This window comes from Onychomys torridus, chromosome 6 (genome assembly GCF_903995425.1).
Source record: "Onychomys torridus chromosome 6, mOncTor1.1, whole genome shotgun sequence".
Lineage (NCBI taxonomy): Eukaryota > Metazoa > Chordata > Mammalia > Rodentia > Cricetidae > Onychomys > Onychomys torridus.
In genome coordinates, this window is record NC_050448.1 from 96,667,522 (window position 1) to 96,687,749 (window position 20,228).

Genomic DNA, 20,228 nt, shown 5'->3' on the forward strand with positions numbered 1-20,228 from the left:
AATCTTAACACAAAACATATATGCTTATGTGTGTGGTCTGTGGTGTGCGTGTTTGTGGGTGGGAGGTGCATGCATGTGTGGTGGTGGTGGTAGTGTGTGTGTGTGTATGTGTGTAAGCATACTGTTGCATTGCCGCCACACTCTGGGAAGTCTGTGAGAGCAGCATTCCTGTCTCCAAGTGTCATTATAGTGTCTCATATCACCCAGTCTCAGCCTGCAGCCTCCACTGTGGCTGAGGACCCGGGACGCCCTGGGCTCGAGGTGGGTTTTGCGGGTGCTGCTTGCCCTCTCCTTACTCTCCTGTCCTCCGCTCACCTCTTTAATCCTTTTCTTGTCCATCAACACTTTCGTTCCTTCTGTGTTCCTCCCCATAAGGTCCCACCGCTTGGAAAATATTCCTGGAAGTCCCTCCTGTGGGTCGGTGAAGAATTCCCATGGTACCTTTCCTCCTCAGACAGGCTGGCTGTGCTTGAGGTCATTCCCTCATCCTGCCACCAGGTGGCAGCATACCACAGAACATTGAGCTATTGACCCTGCACTGCAAGGAAACTTTCAGAATGGCTGAGCTTATTAGAGTGTGTCACAGACTCATCTGGTTAAACAGGAGAGTCTTCTCCACTTCTTCGTTGGTGAACATCATGCATCTCTGTTAGATTTTATTGTCTCCTCCTCTGTTTTAAATTGTCCTTTCTTGAGTTAGGAAACACTTTACATAGCTCCGGAATCACATTCCCACCTGCAGGAGTTTGTGTTATGGACTGTCTTCAGGGACTGGGCGCATACGTAGTTCAGTGGTAGCATTGCTTATGAGGATGCTCAGGGCTTTGCATTTGGTCCCTAGCATCACGGAAAAACGACTCTTTCAACCCAAACGCATTGCTGCAGTACTGTTATATTTATTTCATCTTATTTCAGACGTTCTTCTTTGTCTTAGGTAGTAGAACAGTTCACTTGAAGCTTTACCTTCCCCCAATAAAATATTTCTTGTGTGTGTTTGGGTGGTCCATGCACGCATGGGAGGAGGGTTGTGTGCAAATGTGTGAGTGAGCCAACACGAGGGCCTTATCTTCTGAGTCAGGTTTTCTCCCTGAACCTGGAGTTCTTTTTTTTTTTTCCAGCTAGGCTAGCAGCCTGCAAGCTCCAACAATCCTCCTGTCTCCATCTACCCCCCATACCATTGGGGTGCAGGTGCATGTGTGATCGCAACCAGTAGTCACACGGGCATACAAAAAGCATTCTTGGTTGTTGTTGTCTTGGTTTTTTTGTTTTGTTTTGTTTTGTTTTTGGAGACAGGGTTTCTCTGTATAATAGCCTTGGCTGTCCTGGAACTCACCTTGTAGACCAGGCTGGCCTCGAACTCACAGAGAGCCACCTGCCTCTGCTGGAATTAAAGTTGTGTGCCACCACCGCCCGGCTTTCTTGGGAGTGGGAGGGGTTAACAAGCACTCTTAATCACCTCTCTGGTCCTAAAATATTTCCTGGAAACTATAAAGTGGTTGCTAATTGAGCAAGTTTGTATGCAAAATTTTTGCTGAATTTTGTGAGGACTACAAGGAAAGCAAATACCTCTGCCTCAAGAAGCTTTTAGTGCAGTTGGAGAGAAAGCACAGCAGTAGAAACCGTAAGAGGCGGCTGCCAGTGGGGATGGCTGTCAGTGAAGTGCCTGCTGTGTGAGGGTGAGGACTAAGTTCGAATCCCCAGCACCCACGTGAAAGGCTGGGCAGCCCAGCATACACCTGTAATCCTGTGCCGAGTGTGCAGAGATGGATAGCTCCTTGCAGCTCACCGGTCAGCTAGCCTCGTCAAATTGGTGAGCTACAGGTTCAGTGAGAGACCTGTCTCAGTGAATAAGGAGAAGAGTACTTGAGGAAGACATCCATGTTGTCCTCTGATTACACACACACACACACACACACACACGCACGCACGCACGCACGCACGCACACATGCTATTAAAATCACCACTGAGCAGTGTTGGTGAACGAAAGACAATATACATCAGTTGTCTCTGAAACCCGTGCTGCCTCGCAGTCGGGGTGAGGCCTTCACGAGAGCAGCTATGCTCCCGGGCTCTCTGTTTTATCAGGTAGAGGACCAGAGCCTTAACTCCTGAGCTGTGAAGGTGTTAGCCCTCATGCAGTATGATAAACCAAGGGCGGGATGAAATGCGACCTTGAAACCGGGGGTTCAGGAAAATGAATACCTTCCCTGTCCCCCTCATTCTTACCACTCAGGTCCCCTTTTGGCAGCAGTTCCCAGAATGCCCCATTTATATCCTCCAGACAAGGAATTAAAGATTAATTGTGAAGAGACTGGTTTGCCCAACAGGACAAAGCTACAAGCTCTAACACACGGGTCCTGTTTGTCTTTCATCCAGACAGTGGCTACCACCACCTCGTTCATCAACATGGGCTAGGCTTCCCACTGTCTCAGCTGTTGACACTGGGGCCACAGAAGGCCTTGTTATGGGAGAATGTTCTGTGCATTACAGGATGCCGCTCCCCAGCAGCCCTGGCCTTTCCGCCAGATGCCGGGGAATGTCACCTCCCAGCCCACGCACCCACCAGCCATGACAGCCCTGCAAGTCTCCAGTCCTTGTCCAGTGGTCTGGGGAGGGGTCTTCCCTCCCTTCTACTCAAAAATCACTGACTGCCAGACATGAGAACCCAAACCACAATCAGCAAAGGGATTTTGAGAAAAGGAGGGATTGGGGAAGAAAACAGATATTGTCAGAGAAACGAGAGGCTGTCATGTCACTGAGAATAAGATCTAGTTTTTCAGAAACTCAGAAATACTCTGAAATTTTTATTGTAAGGATGAAAACTCAGTCTATAAAGCGCTGGACAGTCATACTGAAGATTCTGCTATAAACTGTAAGAAAACTGAAAAGCCAGGAGTAAGCACAGGTCATCGAAGAGAATACTGCAGGATATTCCAGAAAAGGCAAGGACACGGGAGAAAAGTTCCAAACCGGAGGATGGCCTAGGAAAGTCCCAGACCTAGAAGGACGTGACCTTCAAAGCGAAAGGACAGTAACCGGGCCAGTCGGACTGTAGCCACAACAGGGTAAGTCATCTAAGGACTCAGAACTAGTGACGATGGAAGATTCCAGAAAGACAGAACAAGACCCAACAGGAAGGGAATCAGTACAGATCCGTGTGTGTGTGTGTAAGCACAGAAGTGTGGGTATTATATTAATGATGACATTCTTTTGTTGGCTTCTTATCTTTGCATTGTTTGGTTTGGAGGTAACTCAATGGAAGTTTGAGCTCCTCTAAAATGGACTTGGCAATTATCCACATCCAGCACCCCATTTCACAAGGTGGGGAACTGTCTTCACAGATGACTGGGGCTGCCCGTCTTCTTGAGACCTCGACTTTAAGGCATTTGGTGTCTACTGTCAACAGTATCCAAGCAGTTCCACAAAAGGTCATAAACAGTAATATACGTGCAATTGTGGGGTTTCACTTCAGGTGTAAATCTTCACATTACTGCTGGTGGGTTAGTGCGGTTCTATTGGTGAAATGATTAAGGCCACTCCACGTAGTTAAAAGGGAGGTTTGTTCTGTGAGGTAGCTTACAAATGAAGGGATAGGTTGCAGGGTCTGGGAAAGGTTTGGCGCAGTCCGTTGGTGTTCTCTGGAGAACTCTGCTCGGTCTACCTCCAGCGTCCAGGGTCCCAGCACCAAGAGAGACCTCTCCTCTTGATCCTGGGTCTTCAGCATCCTCCCTCAGCCCCGCCTTGTGGGCGTGGCATTACCGAAGCCTCAATGGGGGTTGGAACTTCGGGCCAATGCTGGGATGGCTATCCACTACACGGTTCTGTTGTTGTTGTGTTATTGTTGTATTGTTGTTCCTGTGTTCATCTTTTCTTCTCCTCCTCCTTCTTCTGGTTTTGTTTTTTCAAGACAGGGTTTCTCTGTGTAGTTTTGGTGCCTGTCCTGGAACTCACTCTGTAGACCAGGCTGGCCTCAAACTCAGATCCACCTGGCTCTGCCTCCCGAGTGCTGGGATTAAAGGCGCGTGCCACTGACACCCAGCTTTGCACTTCTCATTCTAATGAACATTAACTACATCCAGTTCTACCTAAAAGTAAGCTACCTCAACCCAGAAAAAAATCAAATGCCTCAATGCAGAGTAAAGAAGAAATGAGCAAAATATCTGAGTAAGAAAACGTGTATTTACTACCAAATATCATTTACCACCACACCCAGGCTCACAATTTCTATTTTGTTGCTATAAATCAATATGTGGCTTACTGGGGGATCCCCTGTCTCTTTCCTTTGAACACGTGGGTGCTCTTTCCATAGCTATTAGGCCCAGGAAATACTTCTGAATCCTGGTAGTCATAGGCACACGAGGGATTGCATAATTCCCGTACCTCCAGGTAGCAAGGCTGGGTGGTTATCCACTTCAGGGCTAGGCAGGACAGACTGGGGAACTGCATAGGTCGGCAAGGATGCAAGTACAGAGTGTGTGCGTTCACATGTTCTGCAGATGCCTGGTCAGTGCTCACTCCATAGTAGCCGACTGTATGGCTGCGGGAGAAGAGCCTCTCTCTCCCAGCTGGGTCCCCATGATATGTTCTGTCTGCTTGGGCAGAACTGCCTCTCTAGGCCTGTCTTCTTCCATGACGAGGCCTAGCTAAGATCAGTGATCCTCAGCTAGCCAAGATCCACAGCAGGCTCTCGAGGCTGATCTGCCAGCTCTAAATGAGGCTGCCACTCCAGGCCATGCCTCTCCAGGATGTGCTAATGCCTGAATCTTGGCCTCCATCACCAGTTTTATGTACCCACCTCCTGGTCAGCCCATTGCCCTTCTTCCAGAGACAGAACCTCATCCTGTCCCATTTCAACCTAACAAGTGTATGTTTTTTATATACTTTTTTGTAGTGTGTGTATATAGATGTGTGGATGTGTGTGGATGAGCCTGTGTGTGGAGATCAGAGGATAACTTACAGGAGATAGTTTGCCTTCACTATGTGGGTCCTGGGGATTGAGCTCAGGTCATCAGGCTTGACACACAGTGCCTTTACCTTCTGAGCCATCTTGGCAGCCCCCAAACATGTGTTTTCTAACAGTGATAGAGTTTGTATTTGGAGAATTTTACTGGTTCACAAGATTACGCTCCAAACCAGACTACAGCTAACCCTCATGGCAAGGCCCTTTAATCTCGATTAAGTACGTGCTTTCCAGCCTGGCTTTACAGTCTTCACCTGTCTAGCCCCGTGTCTCCGGCCTCCTATCTTGTTCCTTCAGGTCAAAATAGAGCTCCCCAAATAGTTCAAAATAGCCCCCAATTTGTTCTCCCAGACCTCTGACGTGGACACGCCCCCCACTCTGCCTCAGACCCTTCCTGCTTCTCCTGTGCTTCATAGAGTTTCTGTCTGTAGTGATTCAGGTCATGTAGCTCTTGCAGGAAACCTGAGTTAGGAAATGTAGTTCATTGTTTTTCACTTGATGACTAACATGAAAATTATGTCACATACTGTACCTGTCTTTTGGTTTGCAATTATCTCCATGAATTTTCCCTCGGGACTGTAGTGAGTTCTCAGTGTCTTATCCACCCTTAATCATTGTCACCTGTAATTGCTTGTTAGGTATTTAATAAATAACGTGTGAATAAATCTACACTGGTAATAAGTACAGTTCTAAAGTCCAGGGTCATAAACAGTTGCTTATGTAACAGAGAATAAGAGAAATTTGTCAACTTACAAAACAGAAAAAAAACAAAAAACAAAAACAAAAAAACAAACACAAAAAACTTGCGATCTTGCCCCTGGCAGGACTCAGTGCAGCTGCCCAGGGATGTCATTGATGATAGTCAGTGAAGCCTCTTGGCCCTGACTTCTGCAGTTGCAATGGGCTGATGCTGTCTTAAGCCCTATTGTTAAGGGAACAAATACCGGGCTTCCTAGTCGGTTCTGGTTGTCTGAGGAAACAGTAGGTCTCTTACAGCTTACGGACAGAGAGAGGAGACCTCTCCTTCTCAGACGCCGTGGCAAACATCTGCCTCATGGTCCTCCTCCTGGGTTCTGTTCCCATCTATTTTAGCCAGCCATAGGAGCCAGGAGTGGCCACTATTTTTGTGTGGGAAACTATGGTCGTTTTGATTTGGGATGATTGGTTAAACCATCCACCATGCATTAGAAGTGATACCCCATGATGCTTAAGCTATTCCAAGCCTATTTGGGGGTTTTGGTTGGGGATAAATGAGATGGGATGAATACCACCAAAAACAGCTGGAAGAGTGAGTTATCCAAAGGAAGACTGGACATTGTCAAAAGGAGCCCAGGAGACAGCTGTTCATAGAAGGCTTCAGAGGCTTTGGGTCATAATCCAATAACTACTTCAGAAAAAAAAAAAAATGCTTTTTCCCCTTGGCAGGAAGGGGCTTCTCAAGGGAAGGTGAACCTAGCCTCACTTGTCTTAACAAGACAGGCTGGATAAACTGGGAGTGGTGTGGACTATAGTCCCAGTGCTTGGGATGTATACAAGTTCAAGGCTCGCCTGGTCCGCACAGCAAGTGCCAGTGCAGCCCGGACTGCATCTGTAAACACATAGTCAGCACATCTGAGAACCGAGGTCGTGCAGGCCTGCTGAAGACCCCAGTGAGAGCCACACAGTCTTGTTTCACGCCCACCCCCTGGGCTGCTAGAGTGGGGGCAGCAGGCGCACACCGCCACAGCTCTGGGGTTCACGCCACTCCATGACACGTCACCACCACAGCTCTGGGGTTCACGCCACTCCGTGACACGTCACCAGTTCCCGTGGATAAAACGTCTTTTGAAGGACAAGCATTTGAAAACTGTTCTGTGGTAAATTGTGGTTATCTTAATTTTAAAATGATTAGTTCAGGCATCACAGGAGGGGTGTGTGTGTGTGTGTGTGTGTGTGTGTGTGTGTGTGTGTGTGTACATTTATATATAGAAATAGAGAAATGACATTTTTAGATATTATGAAGAAAGCTGAAAGCATGCTCAGTTGAAAATATCTGGCCTTTTTAGTGTTCATCTTGTTCCCAAGATTTTGCAATAGTGTGGCATCCATTAAATAATAAGCGTGTTACACGTTTCAGTGTGTGGTAACAAGAAGAAGTGACTTCATAGCCACTTGGTCTGCTCTGTTGTGGTTTATGATGCCATCTGGATTCTTTGGCGGAATGATTTTCCATCTAAATCACTGTAAACTTCTATTTAGTTTTCACAAATCTGAAAGCAGATCTGTTTGTGGTTTTTAGCAGTGATGTAATTCTGGAACATACTGTGACTGCTAAAAGTTGTCGTGTACCACCAGTATTTAACTCAGTGTTTCGCATCATTTCAGACAAACTAGAAGCCTGGAAAAAAAAAAAATCCGCTTCTCCACTTGAAGATTTTATACTTCAGTGTTTGCTGTCTGCTTTACCGCTCACATTTGATCATGTCAGTTGAGATGAGTGGGGAGGGGCTCTGGAGAGTTCTGCCCCTCAGTTAGGAAGCTTGAATATAATGTTTCACTGACATTGTATTGTATGCTTTTTTTTTCTCCCCATGTGGTAGAGAAAGAGAACAAATCTCACTTCTTGGCTGACAGTGTAAAAGTGAGTGGATTATATTTCAAAGTATATCCATATTTGGGATGTACACAGTGAACTGCACAGAAGAAATGAGGCAGCTAAACCTTCCTTTCTCAGCTCTGAAGATTTCAAGGTCCCAGGTTCTTACTCTGTATTCCTCCTCAAAGCAGTAGCGGTCTGAGGGTGGGGTGTGCCACTGATGACAGTGGTTGATGGATGGGTAAACTCAGCCAATGCTGCAGACCCAACCCAGAGGACAGAGACAGGAGACAGTTCTTAAAGAGCCGGAGAGAAAGCGAGATTTGTGGGCTCGTGTCAGTGTATTAAATACAAAGTGAGTTGAAAAACAAAGAAGCCAGTGATGGTGGCACACACCTTTAGTCCTAGTACTTGAGAGGCAGAGGCAAGGGAATCCCTGAGTTCGAGGCCAGCCTGGTCTACACTGTGAGTTCCAGGACAGCCAGAGCTACACAGAGAAATCCTGTCTCAAAAAGCCAAAAACAGGCAAACAAACAAAAGAAAGAAAGAAAGAAAAACAAAGAAAAGGAAAGTGGTTGGGACAGGTACTTGCTGTACATTGGAACAGTAGGAGGCAAATGGAAGGTGGTATAGTTTCTAAGGTGTTAGGAGGTGTTTATTAAAGTCTCCTTAGCAAGGCACAGAGATCTGAGAAACACCCGTCAAAGGACTACCCCACAGATGTCAAACATGCAAAAAGCCTGGGTGCAGGTCCTTGCACTGTCTCCTTGGGAAATGTAGATTCCTCTAATGTGAACTGAGGACTTTGTATTTGTTGGTCTCTTCAGCCCTAAGACATGAAGAGCCAGAGTCATCTGCCTCACCATCTTGAGCATAAACCACAGACTGAACATCTGGCAACTATAATGATAGTTTTCTGTATGCGTGGGAGAACGCTGTCCTCTGGATACAACATGGCCATTGTCCTCTTGAACTCCAGCATTGTAATTATCCACAGGTGACCTGCACAGAATTGGCTCTATTATCATCAGGTCCTGGAAGGGAGGAAGGGGCTCTCAAAGCAGCACACACTGAGTATAAGGCTCCCCCTTCCCTAAGGACATAGAGGAAGGTGGGGAGACGTTTTCTTCAGTGATATTTCCACGCTGTAGCTAGCCTGTCACCTGGGCTACTGTAAGTAGCATAGTTAAATTCATTAATTCACCAAATTAAACTTGGGTGCAATAGTTTCTTCAGTATGTCATTAGCCCTCTATCTGGGGTGGAAGATGTGGGCTCACCTCTCCCCAGGAAAAGTTCATGCAATACTATGGCAAATGTTTGCTGTAGGTGGAGTTTTCCTGTGTCGGCCACTCACTTCCAAATAACCACTCAGAGGCTTAATATCAATTATAAATGTTTGACCAATAGCTCAAGCTTGTTACTAGCTAACTCTTACATTTTAAATTAACCCATATTTCTTACCTATGCTTTGCCACATGGCTCGGTCGGTACCTTTTCTCAGTATGGCTGCCCATCTTGCTTCTCTCTGCATCTGTTGGTGACTCCCCCAACTCCGCCCTTCTTCTTCCCCTCATTCTCAGTTTGGCTCTCCCGCCTAAGGGTATCCTGTCCAGCTATTGGCCAGGTCATCTTGTTTATTAAACTAATCACAGTGACATAATATTCACAAAATATAAAGGCATATTCCACAGTTTGCCTAGTACTTAAAATATGGGCAATACCAGACTAGATCCTAGTATTACAGCAATGGGAGAGCTAAAACCCTCTCAGTTACATTCTGGTGAGAGAGGCAGAGAATCAGATACATAAACCAACAAGTTAAGCTGGGGTGCTAATAATTTGTATGAACACAGTAAAGCAGAACATTGGCAGAGGGGTAAGGTCTGTTCTCTGAACAGTGATGTTCAGTTGAGAACTAATCCGAAGGACAGATCTAACTGTGAGACAGTCTGGGGACGGGCCTGACAGGGTGAGATGGAGCAGAAGAGGTCTTCAGGAAGGACTTAGATACACTGAGAGGACAGACTGTGGCCCATTGAGCTAGCAAGGAGAAATAGAAACAGACTGGTACCAGGTTATATGGGAGCCTGGGAACAACTCCAAGGAGCTTGGACTTTATCTCAGGTGCAGGAAAGCCTATGGGCCGTTTTAAGCAGGAATATGAAAAGATCTGCTTTACGTTATCAGAAGATGAGTCTTGATGATTCCATAGAGAATAAATTATAGCAAGATAAAAGGGGGAAGGAGGCCAGTTAAAAGGCAGTTAGTAGTAGGAGCCAAGATGAAAGATGGTGATGAGTAGAGCCGTGGAGTAGCTGAGACACTGGCAATCACCGAGTGGCTGTGGGAATACAGAATGAGGTTTCTGGAAATACACACAGGGCTACCCTTCCCTCCATGCATCCTTGCCAATCCCTACATAAATCTTCATTTCTACGCAGGAAACTCGTGATAGGTCCCACTGTTCATGCTTTTTATTTCTGTCCAGAGAAGGGATTTAGGCTCTGTATTATTACTTGACTTATTATTCATTTTTCAATTAATAATGCCTAAAAGTGAGTCAGGCGCAGCAGTTTACTTCTTGGTTACTTGGATACTGCTTCCTGTGCATGGATTCTGCCTTGCAAGAATGAGGGCATTATTTAAGAACAGTGTGCACTACTAGGTTCCACGTCACTGACCTGTACAATGAAGTACATTTGCAATTTAATACTGCGGCTGCACCCCACAGGCCAAAGACAGCTTAAGACTTTAAATTTTGCTTATGACTTAGAGGAGTTTGTGCATGTGTACACTTGTGCATGTTGGGGTCAGAGGGCAACTTTGCAGAGTCTTTTCTCTCCTTCCATTTTATATGGGTTCTGGGAATGAACGTAGAACAAGGCTTGCACTAGCCACCACCCGCTGTCCAAAAGCTGTATCAATGTATTCACACAGGAAGTATGTATCTAGTTCTCTACACCCTCAACCACACTAAGCATCTGTAATTACTGTTCAACTAGTACCTGAAAAATTACTCTTTCCTGTCATTCATTGTTAACTACCTCTTCATGTTTGCTGGCTTTATATTCTGTTTGAAATTATCTGTCCGTCTTCTTCAACTATCTTGATATGAGATTGCTTCATCTATTATTTATCGGATCTCTTTGATATATCTGCATATTACACTCTGCTTGTACTATATTTTATGGACAATCTCTCCCAACATCTTGCCAAAACTGACTTGGCTTTTTTGAGTTGCATTTAGGAACCTCTTCATCATAGTCCAATAGTGTAAGGTTGGACGAAGCATGACATGAGCTTTGCAGCTCCTACTTTTAAAGCAGTTAAGATGAAAATTAGAATGAGTAAGAACACAGATGCTAACTCTGGTAGTTTAATTGTGTCTCTGTTGTTTCCTTCTAGTGCCCCCAATACCACCTTCACCGAATTCCGAGAAGCCGGGAGGTTCAGCAGTCCTGGCTCTCCTCCATAGTCACCACCTTGCACTCCATGCGGTTTTCCTTTCCCCTGGTTCACCAGGTAAAGCCAGATTTGGTAGGTAAGCCCGTCCCTCGGGACAGAGAGAGTAACTCTCTTATCGCTTGTCCACTGACAATATGATCTGTTGTTTATCGGTGAGCCAGGGCTTTTTAGAGATGCACAAAATGTATAGGTTACGTGCACTTTGCTGAAGGAGGTGAGAAGTTTGCCTTCCTAGCTACAGTTTGAACTGAGAGTTTGTCCTTTCTTTCTTGAAGACCAATGCCAACAGTGTCTTTAACTAACGCTGTGGCTGCTCACTGTGGTTCCTAACCAGCACCATGTGCGAGTCAGCCACCAAATAGTTGATTCTCTTTCAATACTCTTTTTGGTATTTGTTAAGACTTTTACCAAATATGGTATGCGGCAGTCAGAATTTCATATGTATTCAAGTTTTCCTAGGAAAGGAGTACAGAAAATAGAAAGATGAAAGATGAATACATTCCTGTATCACTGCCTTCTCTGTCTATGAAAGTCTTGCACTCTCTTGCAGTCTTTGTGGTAATGTTGGGGATTACTTGCAAATGTTCAGCAGAAGATAGTGCAGATCAGTGGATGTGTATCACAGAAGATAGTGCAGATCAGTGGCTGTGTATCAAGGAAGATAGTGCAGATCAGTGGATGTGTATCACAGAAGATAGTGCAGATCAGTGGATGTGTATCACAGAAGATAGTGCAGATCAGTGGATGTGTATCACAGAAGATAGTGCAGATCAGTGGATGTGTATCACAGAAGATAGTGCAGATCAGTGGATGTGTATCACAGAAGATAGTGCAGATCAGTGGATGTGTATCACAGTGCTGTGCAGGCTCTTAAATTATGCTCATTCCTGTAGACGGCGGAAGCCACTAACTGCTGTAGCCTGATTCCCGGATATACGGGTCCTGGCGAGTCTATATTATTCTCATGAATAATTGAGCCAAAGTGGGTTTGTTAATGACTTAGAAAGTTCTTCATCAGCTAGATTGTAGTTCAAACCCTTATTTTGGAGGACAGTTTAAAACCCTTTATTTTTTACATGAATAGTTCTCTATGAGTTTTTTAAAATAGCATTTACATACCATAAAATGTACAGCTCTTAAGTGTATAGTTTGACCACATCCCTAATAAGACATAGAAACTCTCCATTATCTGATTAAATTAACTTAGTCAAGAACAGTAGAGACCCCTGCTTCCTTGTCTTTAATCCTGGCCTGTAACAGGTTAATGAGTACAATTGAAACAAAATGAGTCATGCTTTGTTCTGACAGTGAAGGGAATTTTCCCCAGTATGAAAACATACTCATATAACCAATTATGTAAATCTAAGTATAAAGCCATTCTTTGGAGCTGGAGAGATGGTTCAGTGATTAGAGCACTAACTGCTTTCCAGAGGACTTGAGGCTGATTCCTGTACTCACAAGGTGGTTCAGCCATCTGTAACTGCAGATCCAGGGCATCTGATGCTCTCTTAGGACCTCTTCGGGCACCAAGCATGCACATAGTGCACAGACATAGTGCAGGCAAAATACTCATATACACAAAATTAAATTAACTGAATTTAAAGACCACCATTCTTCAGTAGATTTCAAAGTGGCATTCCTTATCTTTGTGAAAAGTTGAGCACTACTAATTAGATCCAATCATATCTTTATTTTTTAAATTTATTTTATGTGTATGGGTATTTTATCAGCACCTCAGAAGAGCCCATCCGGATTCTATGGGATTACAGTTACAGCTGGTTGTGAACCACCAAGTGGATGCTGGGAATTGAACTTAAGACCTCTGGAAGAATAGCTAGTGCTCTTACCCACTGAGCCATCTCTCCAGCCCCCCAATCATAGCTTTAAAAGGGGGAAATAGTGGTAATATTTAGTAAACTGAAATTGCTATTTTAAAAAAAAATCACATTGGGCTGTGCATAATCATGCACACCTTTAATCCTAGTACTTTGGAAACAGAGGCAGGAGGATCTCTGTGAGTTCAAGGCCAGCTGGTCTACATACATATTAAGCTCTAGAACATCCAGGAATATATATAGAGAGACCCTGTTTCAAAAAGCAAACAAATAAACGAAAAGATCATATTCACTTTACTATAATCTAGTTTTACTTAAATCAGGACTGGCTGTCCAGCAAAAATATTATGTTACCTTTCATACTCTGGATTTTGTTCATGAGTTTAATCCTGGCACATATTGAAAGACGGGAGACATTTGCTTTATAATAAGTAGGACATGACTATCACTGGTTAGCAGCCCCAAACGGTTAAATCTGCCCTTTCTCCCTTCTCAGTCCCAGCGAAGATTACTTTGTTTTTGTTACAGAGATTTCCTTTCTGGGGATTCTCTAAATATGCCATCAGTGTGTTCTCTCTCTAGGTGATGCCTATGCTATGTGTAAGAGAGTCCTGGTGTGTCTCCCTCCCAAACAGGCCATGCAGGTTTGGTCCGGTCTGCTTGGCCCTGTTTTCTGCAGTGTGCCACTACTGAGTGCAACAGAAACCTCCACGCCTTTCCGAGTGTTACCCATTTATAACTCATTCTTCCGTTACTCAGCCAGTTTGAGTGCAGCAGCATCAGAATTCAGAAGGAAGAAATAAGTGATGGGTAACATCCTCTGTGGATGCCAAAGAGCTCGGTGACTCCCTGGCCTGGGTTTTGTTTGGTATTGCAGTGCTGGAGATTGAACCCGGCTCCTCAGGAATGCTAGGTATGCGCTGTATGACTCAGCTCTAAGTTTCTGATACTCTATTGGTGTGCCTTGTGGGTGTGGGGACTCTTGGTCCCAGGCCCGTTTTACCTCTTACTTTAGTTCATTCAGTTTCCTTTGAGGCCTGATTACCTAAAACCAAAAAGGATTGGGCTGGCTATCGTCTCCATTTCTTTAATTAGTCTAAAGTTTCATCAATGCTGTAAAACTGCTTGTAAAAAGTGGGGGGTGGGGGATATGCTCATGTTTGTGAGGGTTAAGAGAGGAAGGACTTGGAGGATGTGGAAATACTTCTTCCACTTTCAAGTGCTGAATTTTAAAATTCGCATCAAACCTGAACGTTGTTTGACAGCTACTTTAGTCTGGTCAGCAACACTGAAAGAAAAACACAACACAAAGATCTCGCCTATTTTTGTCCAAATCCACTGAATGTGAAATGTTCAGGTGCTGTAGTACTTGCAGAACTGACTAGAAACACTTGGTGTTCCCACGGGACCGAAGTAGAGTTTTATAAACAGTGACTGGAGGGAGAGCCGTGTGGCAGCTGTGACGGCGCTGTGTGGATGGCCACACGTTATTGTGAGGGTAGAACCTGCACCAGGAGCAGGCACAATTAAAGCCATGTTGAGTGTGCCCTGACAGCCCTCAGAACAAAACCAGTGGGGTCGGTTTTAGAGAGATCCTCTGCCCAGCTAGCCAAGTGCATTTGTTTACTAAGAGCCTGGCTGTGCTAACAGCTCCGCCAAGGTGACTCAGTTCCCAATTGCACCAGATACCCATGGCTGTGAACTTCCCAGATTATAAAAGAAAGTAAATTAAAGTAAAATCTTAATTCTCTTCTACTTAATACCTGTAGCAAGTTTTTCATGTGTAGTGTGTTGCTAAACTCTGATGTTAACTGAGAAGCAGACAATCTTCTCTCCCTTTGGGTAGGAATCAGTTGAAATGTGTATGCTACGTCAGCAAACCGGATGTTTTTACAAACTGAGAAATGAACATCTAGGCCATTTCATGGGTGGCTTTGCTTTATCCTTTGAATTTGACTTTTTAAAATTATAGCAAAGACAATGTGTTCAAAGATAATGTGTTTGTTGCTACAGTTTAACTTCATTTAAAATCGATTTTGGGAGATTTTTCTAGGTATATGTTTTGGAATAGTTTGAACAGTAGCCAGGTGATCACCAAGTAAACTCTATGTCTTAAAGGGCTGGAGAGATGGCTCAGCAGTTTAGAGCACTGGCTGCTCTTCTCTCAGTTTCAGGTTCCATTCCCAGCACCCACATGTCTCACAACCATCCGTAACTCCTCCTCTGGCCTCCTCAATCATGCAAGTGGTACACAGAGATCCATGCAAGCGAAACACGTTGGGGGTAGAGTGGGAGGGAGGTGAGGAGGCGGGAGAAGAGGAGGGAAGAGGAACTGGGGTTGGTATGTAAAATGAAAAAAATTTTAATAAATAAATATATTTTTTTAAAAAATCATGTGGCATGGGGCTGGAGAGATGGCTCAGAGGTTCAGAGCACTGGCTGCTCTTTCAGAGGTCCTGAGTTCAATTCCCAGCAGCCACATGATGGCTCACAGCCATCTATAATGAGATCTGATGCTCTCTTCTGGCCTGCAGGCATACATGTAGGTAGAACACTATGTACATAATAAATAAATAATTTTTTTTTTAAAAAGAAAATTAAAAAAACTTTTAAACAGTGGTTCCTAACCTTCCTAATGCCGTGACCCTTTAATACAGTTCCTCACATTGTGGTGACCCCCAACCATAAAATTATTTTGTTCCTACTTCATAATTGTAATTTTGCTGCTGTTATGAATCGTAATGTAGATATCTTTGTTTTCCAGTGGTCTTAGGCAACCCCTGTGACAGGATTGTTTAACCCTAAAGAGGGTTGCGACCCACAGGTTGAGAATTGTTGGCTTAAGGGAAAACTCACTGTTAGAAAAGATAGCATGAGCCAGGCGGCGGCAGTGGTGCACACGCCTTTAATCCCAGCACTCAGGAGGCAGAGGCAGAGGGATCTCTGAGTTCGAGGCCAGCCTGGTCTACAGAGTGAGTTCCAGGACAGCCAGGGCTGTTACACAGAGAGACTCTGTCTTGAAAAACCAAAGGGGGGGCGGGGTAGTGAAAGACAAAGGCAGCGTGAGCCTTTAGGTTGCTGGAGTTGTTGAGAGGGCTGACTGCACCTGCGTTCCTCAGTCCATCTGCTGGTCGTTCAACTCTCTGTCTTCACTTCATCATCTTAACCATAAATGGCTGTCCATGTTGGTGCCTAGGGAGTGCAGGATAATAGAACGTTATAATCGTGTCGAAAAGGCAGTTCTATCTGGTACATGACCGCTAACATGTATTGACCACTTATGTGTGCTACACGCGAGCACTTTGTATTGCTGCTCCACATGGTGGCCTTGCTAGTTACATTTAGTGGGTGAAGGAACCCTAAGACCTAAAGTCACTTGCCACGAGTTTGCACCATTAGGAAGCTCGGCTCTTTCCTATTCCTGAGAGCTGATCCACCAAACTGCATGCCTTGCCATAATTCTGGAGGATCATACCTTGAGAGATGTATTCACTCAACACAATTAAGAATCAATTAATACTGTGTGTGTGTGTGTGTGTGTGTGCGCGCAAGCTTTTGTAGAGGCCAGAAGACAACCTTGGGCAGCATCCCTTGGGTACTTTCTACATTTTTTAGTTCATTTGTTTTTCTTTTGAGACAGAATCTTTCCCAGGCCTACGACTCACTAAATAGGCTAGTTAAGCTGTCAGTGACCCTCAGGGACCTCCCAGTTCTGCCTCTCCAGGACTAGAATTATTACTGCACCCAGCTTTATAAAAGTGGGTTCTGAGACTCAGACGTGTCTCCTGTTTGTAATGCAGGCACTTTACTGACTGAGCTAGCTCCCCGGTTCGCTAAGTTACTTCTGGGTCTCTACAAAATAAATAGTAAAAGTGAGGTACCCTTGCTTATATAACCCAGTTAAGTGTCTGCTTTCAAGTAGACTCAACATTGACCCAACCAAATAATAATAGTACAGAATTCAAAATCAACTGTCAAGTATATCTGCTAAAATACAGGTTTAAAATGGACATAAATGGAAAAATTAAAGAAGCCAGGCACAGTAACATGTACCATAGGTACCTCAGCTTCTTAGGAGGCTCAGGTGGGAGGACCACTGAACCCAGTTCAAGGCTAGCCTAGGCAATGTAATAAAACCATATCAACAAAATTAAAAAAAATTATCAATGACAGGGTGTAGGGAGACGGCTCAGTCAGTGAGCTTGCTGCATGCTGCACATTCATTAAGACCTCAGTTCAGATCCCCAGCACCAACGTAAAAGCCAGACATGGTAGCATGTGTCTGTAATCCCACCTGGTGGAGAGACAGGAACAGGCAGTTCCCCGGAGCAGAATCTGTAAGCTGTTGGTGCAGGAAGAGCCAGGGCTGGGGGACTGCTCAGTTGCTAAAGGGCCTGCTGCACCAGGGTGAGGACCCGAGTTTGGATCCCCACCACTCACACAAAAGCCAGGTCCACGTGTCCACCACCACAGCTCTGGGCTGGAATAAGTGGGGGGGCGGCATCGGGCCGATTGCATTGACCTCTGACCTCCACATGCACAAACGTACATGCACACATGGACATGTGCACACACACAAAAGAATTATTAAGGAAGGATTATTACAGAGTTCTACATATGAATTGTCTTGGAAAACTAAACAAATCGAAATTTTCCAGTTTCTAATTGTAAAAGCAATTCTGAGATGTACTGTTCCAACTCTCTTCTTTGTGTTAACATACAAAGTAAAGAGTTTCATGATCACATTTGCATACGCCTATATTGTTCTTCCTTGCTTGTATTCACACCCTTGCTAGTCTCGTACATCCTTCCTTCCCCTCATAATCCCTTCTGCACTCATATCATATCGTGTATGTGTGTGTGTGTGTGTGTGTGTGTGTGTATGTGTGTGTATGTGTGTGTGTGTGTATGTATGTGTGTGTATGTATGTGTGTGTGTATGTGTGTGTATGTATGTGTGTGTGTGTATGTGTGTGTATGTATGTGTGTGTATGTGTGTGTGTGTGTGTGTGTGTGTATGTGTGTGTGTGTGTATGTGTGTGTGTGTGTGTGTATTTAGAGTCTGCATGAGAGAAAGCATGTTAGTTCTTCTTCCCCCATGGCATTCTCTTGCTCCCTCCCACCTTTCTGTCCTTTCTCCCCTCCCGTAGTACCCCTCCACTTTCACGTCATAGACTATATATGTATGTGTATGTGTGTGCACACATATGGATTTAATATATATCCCACATAGTTGCAGTATTTGTCTTCTTGTGGTGCTTATTTTTCTTAGCATGATATGGATCAGTTCCATCCATTTATTGAAACTGACATAATTACGTTGTTGTTTTTTTTTTTCTAAGACGGGTTCTAAGTTGGCCCATAACACAGGCCAGCCTCAAACCTTCTAGATAGGGGAAAATACCCTTGAACTTCTGATCCTTCTGCCTCCTAAATGCTGGGATTACAGGCATGCCCCTCCATACCTGGCTCAGTTTAATTCTTCTTTACCACAGAAGGGAACTCCGTTGTGTCTACATAGGTCACATTTTTTTATCCATTCACCTGGTAAAGGACACAGTTGTCTATCATGTGAATAGTGCAGCAGTGAACGTGGATATACATGTATTTCTGTGGCATCCTGCCATACATTCACCCAGGAGTGCCACTGCTGGCCCCTGTGGTAGTTGTCTTAGTACTTGAGAACCCCCCCCCCCTATTGATGTTTATAGTGTCTGTGCCATTTTACATCACACATGGCTTCTGCCCTGAGCTTTCTCTCTGCTTTCTGATGTCTAGCTCTACTCCATCATGGTCATGGAAATGCTCCATTTTTAAATTTATTGAGGTTTGCTGTAGGATCCAAAGTACAATTTGCATGGATAGTCCATGAATGTTTGAAAAGGATGCGTGTCCTGTCCTGCTGTTGCTACGCTGGTTGATGACACTGTTGAGTTTTTCTGCAGATTTTCCGGTGGTTCTGTTTACTGCTGGAAGGGCCACACATGTTTTGTCACCCTTCTAGAGACCCCGACGATCTTAGCCTTCCATACTCTTTCCCTGTCCTCTTCTCCCCAGACTGAGATGGACATACCGATCCCATAGTAAAACCCCTGCGAGTTTACTGTTCTCTGTTTCAAAGCCCAAAGATTTCTTTTGTTGCTGCGTCTTCAGTTTTTCCTGAAAGCAGGAATATTTGAGTCACAGTCTCTGGGAAATAGACTCATGAAGAGAACTGGTTGGTTTCAAGCACAGGACGGGAAAGTTCAGTTTGCAAGGTTGCTGCTGATGCCAGTGAAGGACCGCTTGTGTTCCAGAGGGAGCAAAATCTGTGAGGCTTTTGAGGGTAGAGGGCAAGTGTGTGCGAGTTTCCCATGGTCTCTTCTTAGCAAAGTGCTTTCATACTTATGGGGTGACTTAGAATGAATGAAGGTTGGACAACGTGAGTCAGCCCCAAAACAAAGACGCCCACTCCTGCTGGTGCTGGTCAGGCCTGCCAACAGCTGGCTGTGTTTGGTTCCTGGCTTCACTCCAGCCTGGCCATTGTCAAATGGAGCACTCAAAGAAAGAATTTTACATACAGAAATGAAACCTAATTTAACTTTTAATCAAGTAAGAAATATTTGAGATGTTCGGTATATGACAAGAAATAGACCATTCAAGCCTAATACTCTGCCCCTTTGCCTGAAGCTGTCTTAATTTACTGTATTTGGTGTATTTTTTAATATTCTTTTTAATTTTTATGGAAAACAGATAATCCTCTCAAACAGTACTTCCCGCTCACATTTTCCCTCTCCTCCACTGCCCTCTACCTCCTTCTTTCCCAGGTCTGCCCCCCTCTATTTCCTCTTCAGTAAAGAGCAGGCCTCCAAGAGAAGACAAACAAACAGGACAGAACAAGACACAGGAAGACAAGCAAAGGGCGTCATGTGGAGGCTGGACAAGGCAACCCAGTAGGAGGAAAAGAGTCCCAAGAGCAGGCAATAGTCAGAGACAGCCCTGCCGTCACTCCTGGGAGTCCCACCAGAACGGCAAGCTAGCAGCTATAGCATATGCACAGAGGACCTGATGCAGGCCCATGCAGGCTCCATGCATTCGGCCTCAGTCTCTGAGAGCCCTTGTGAGCCCTGCTTAGTTGATCAAACTTAGATGTATTGATTAAACTCATGCCTTGAATGAGAGAGGCCATTATTTTACTTAGACGTGCTTGCTCCTGTAACAAACCCAGCTTGAGTTAAGAAAGTCTAAGTCTGTGGCCATAACAAGTTTCTGACATGCACAGAGGGTTATTGTCTGTAAACAGAATGCTATGGTTTTGTTTTTTTTAAGTTAGGTGTTTTCTGGGGAGAGCCACAAGCTTGGTGGCACCAAGATTATCACTGTTTGGGTAGCATATAAAAATGTTATGGGCC

At 44.7% G+C, this 20,228-nt stretch overlaps 1 protein-coding gene across 3 annotated transcripts in view; it reads left to right on the plus strand.

The window, feature by feature from the left end:
• The window catches only part of Alg14 (ALG14 UDP-N-acetylglucosaminyltransferase subunit), a 72,557-nt gene that overhangs the window by 13,645 nt on the left and 38,684 nt on the right, over nt 1-20,228 (plus strand). Inside the window, exon 3 of one of the 3 annotated variants that reach the window (XM_036189287.1) lies at nt 10,944-11,075. In XM_036189287.1, coding sequence (XP_036045180.1) covers nt 10,944-11,075 — 132 coding nt within the window. Of the gene's footprint in view, nt 1-10,943; nt 11,080-20,228 lie in introns of all 3 variants that reach the window. The other 2 variants (XM_036189288.1, XM_036189289.1) reach the window with 2 other exon arrangements.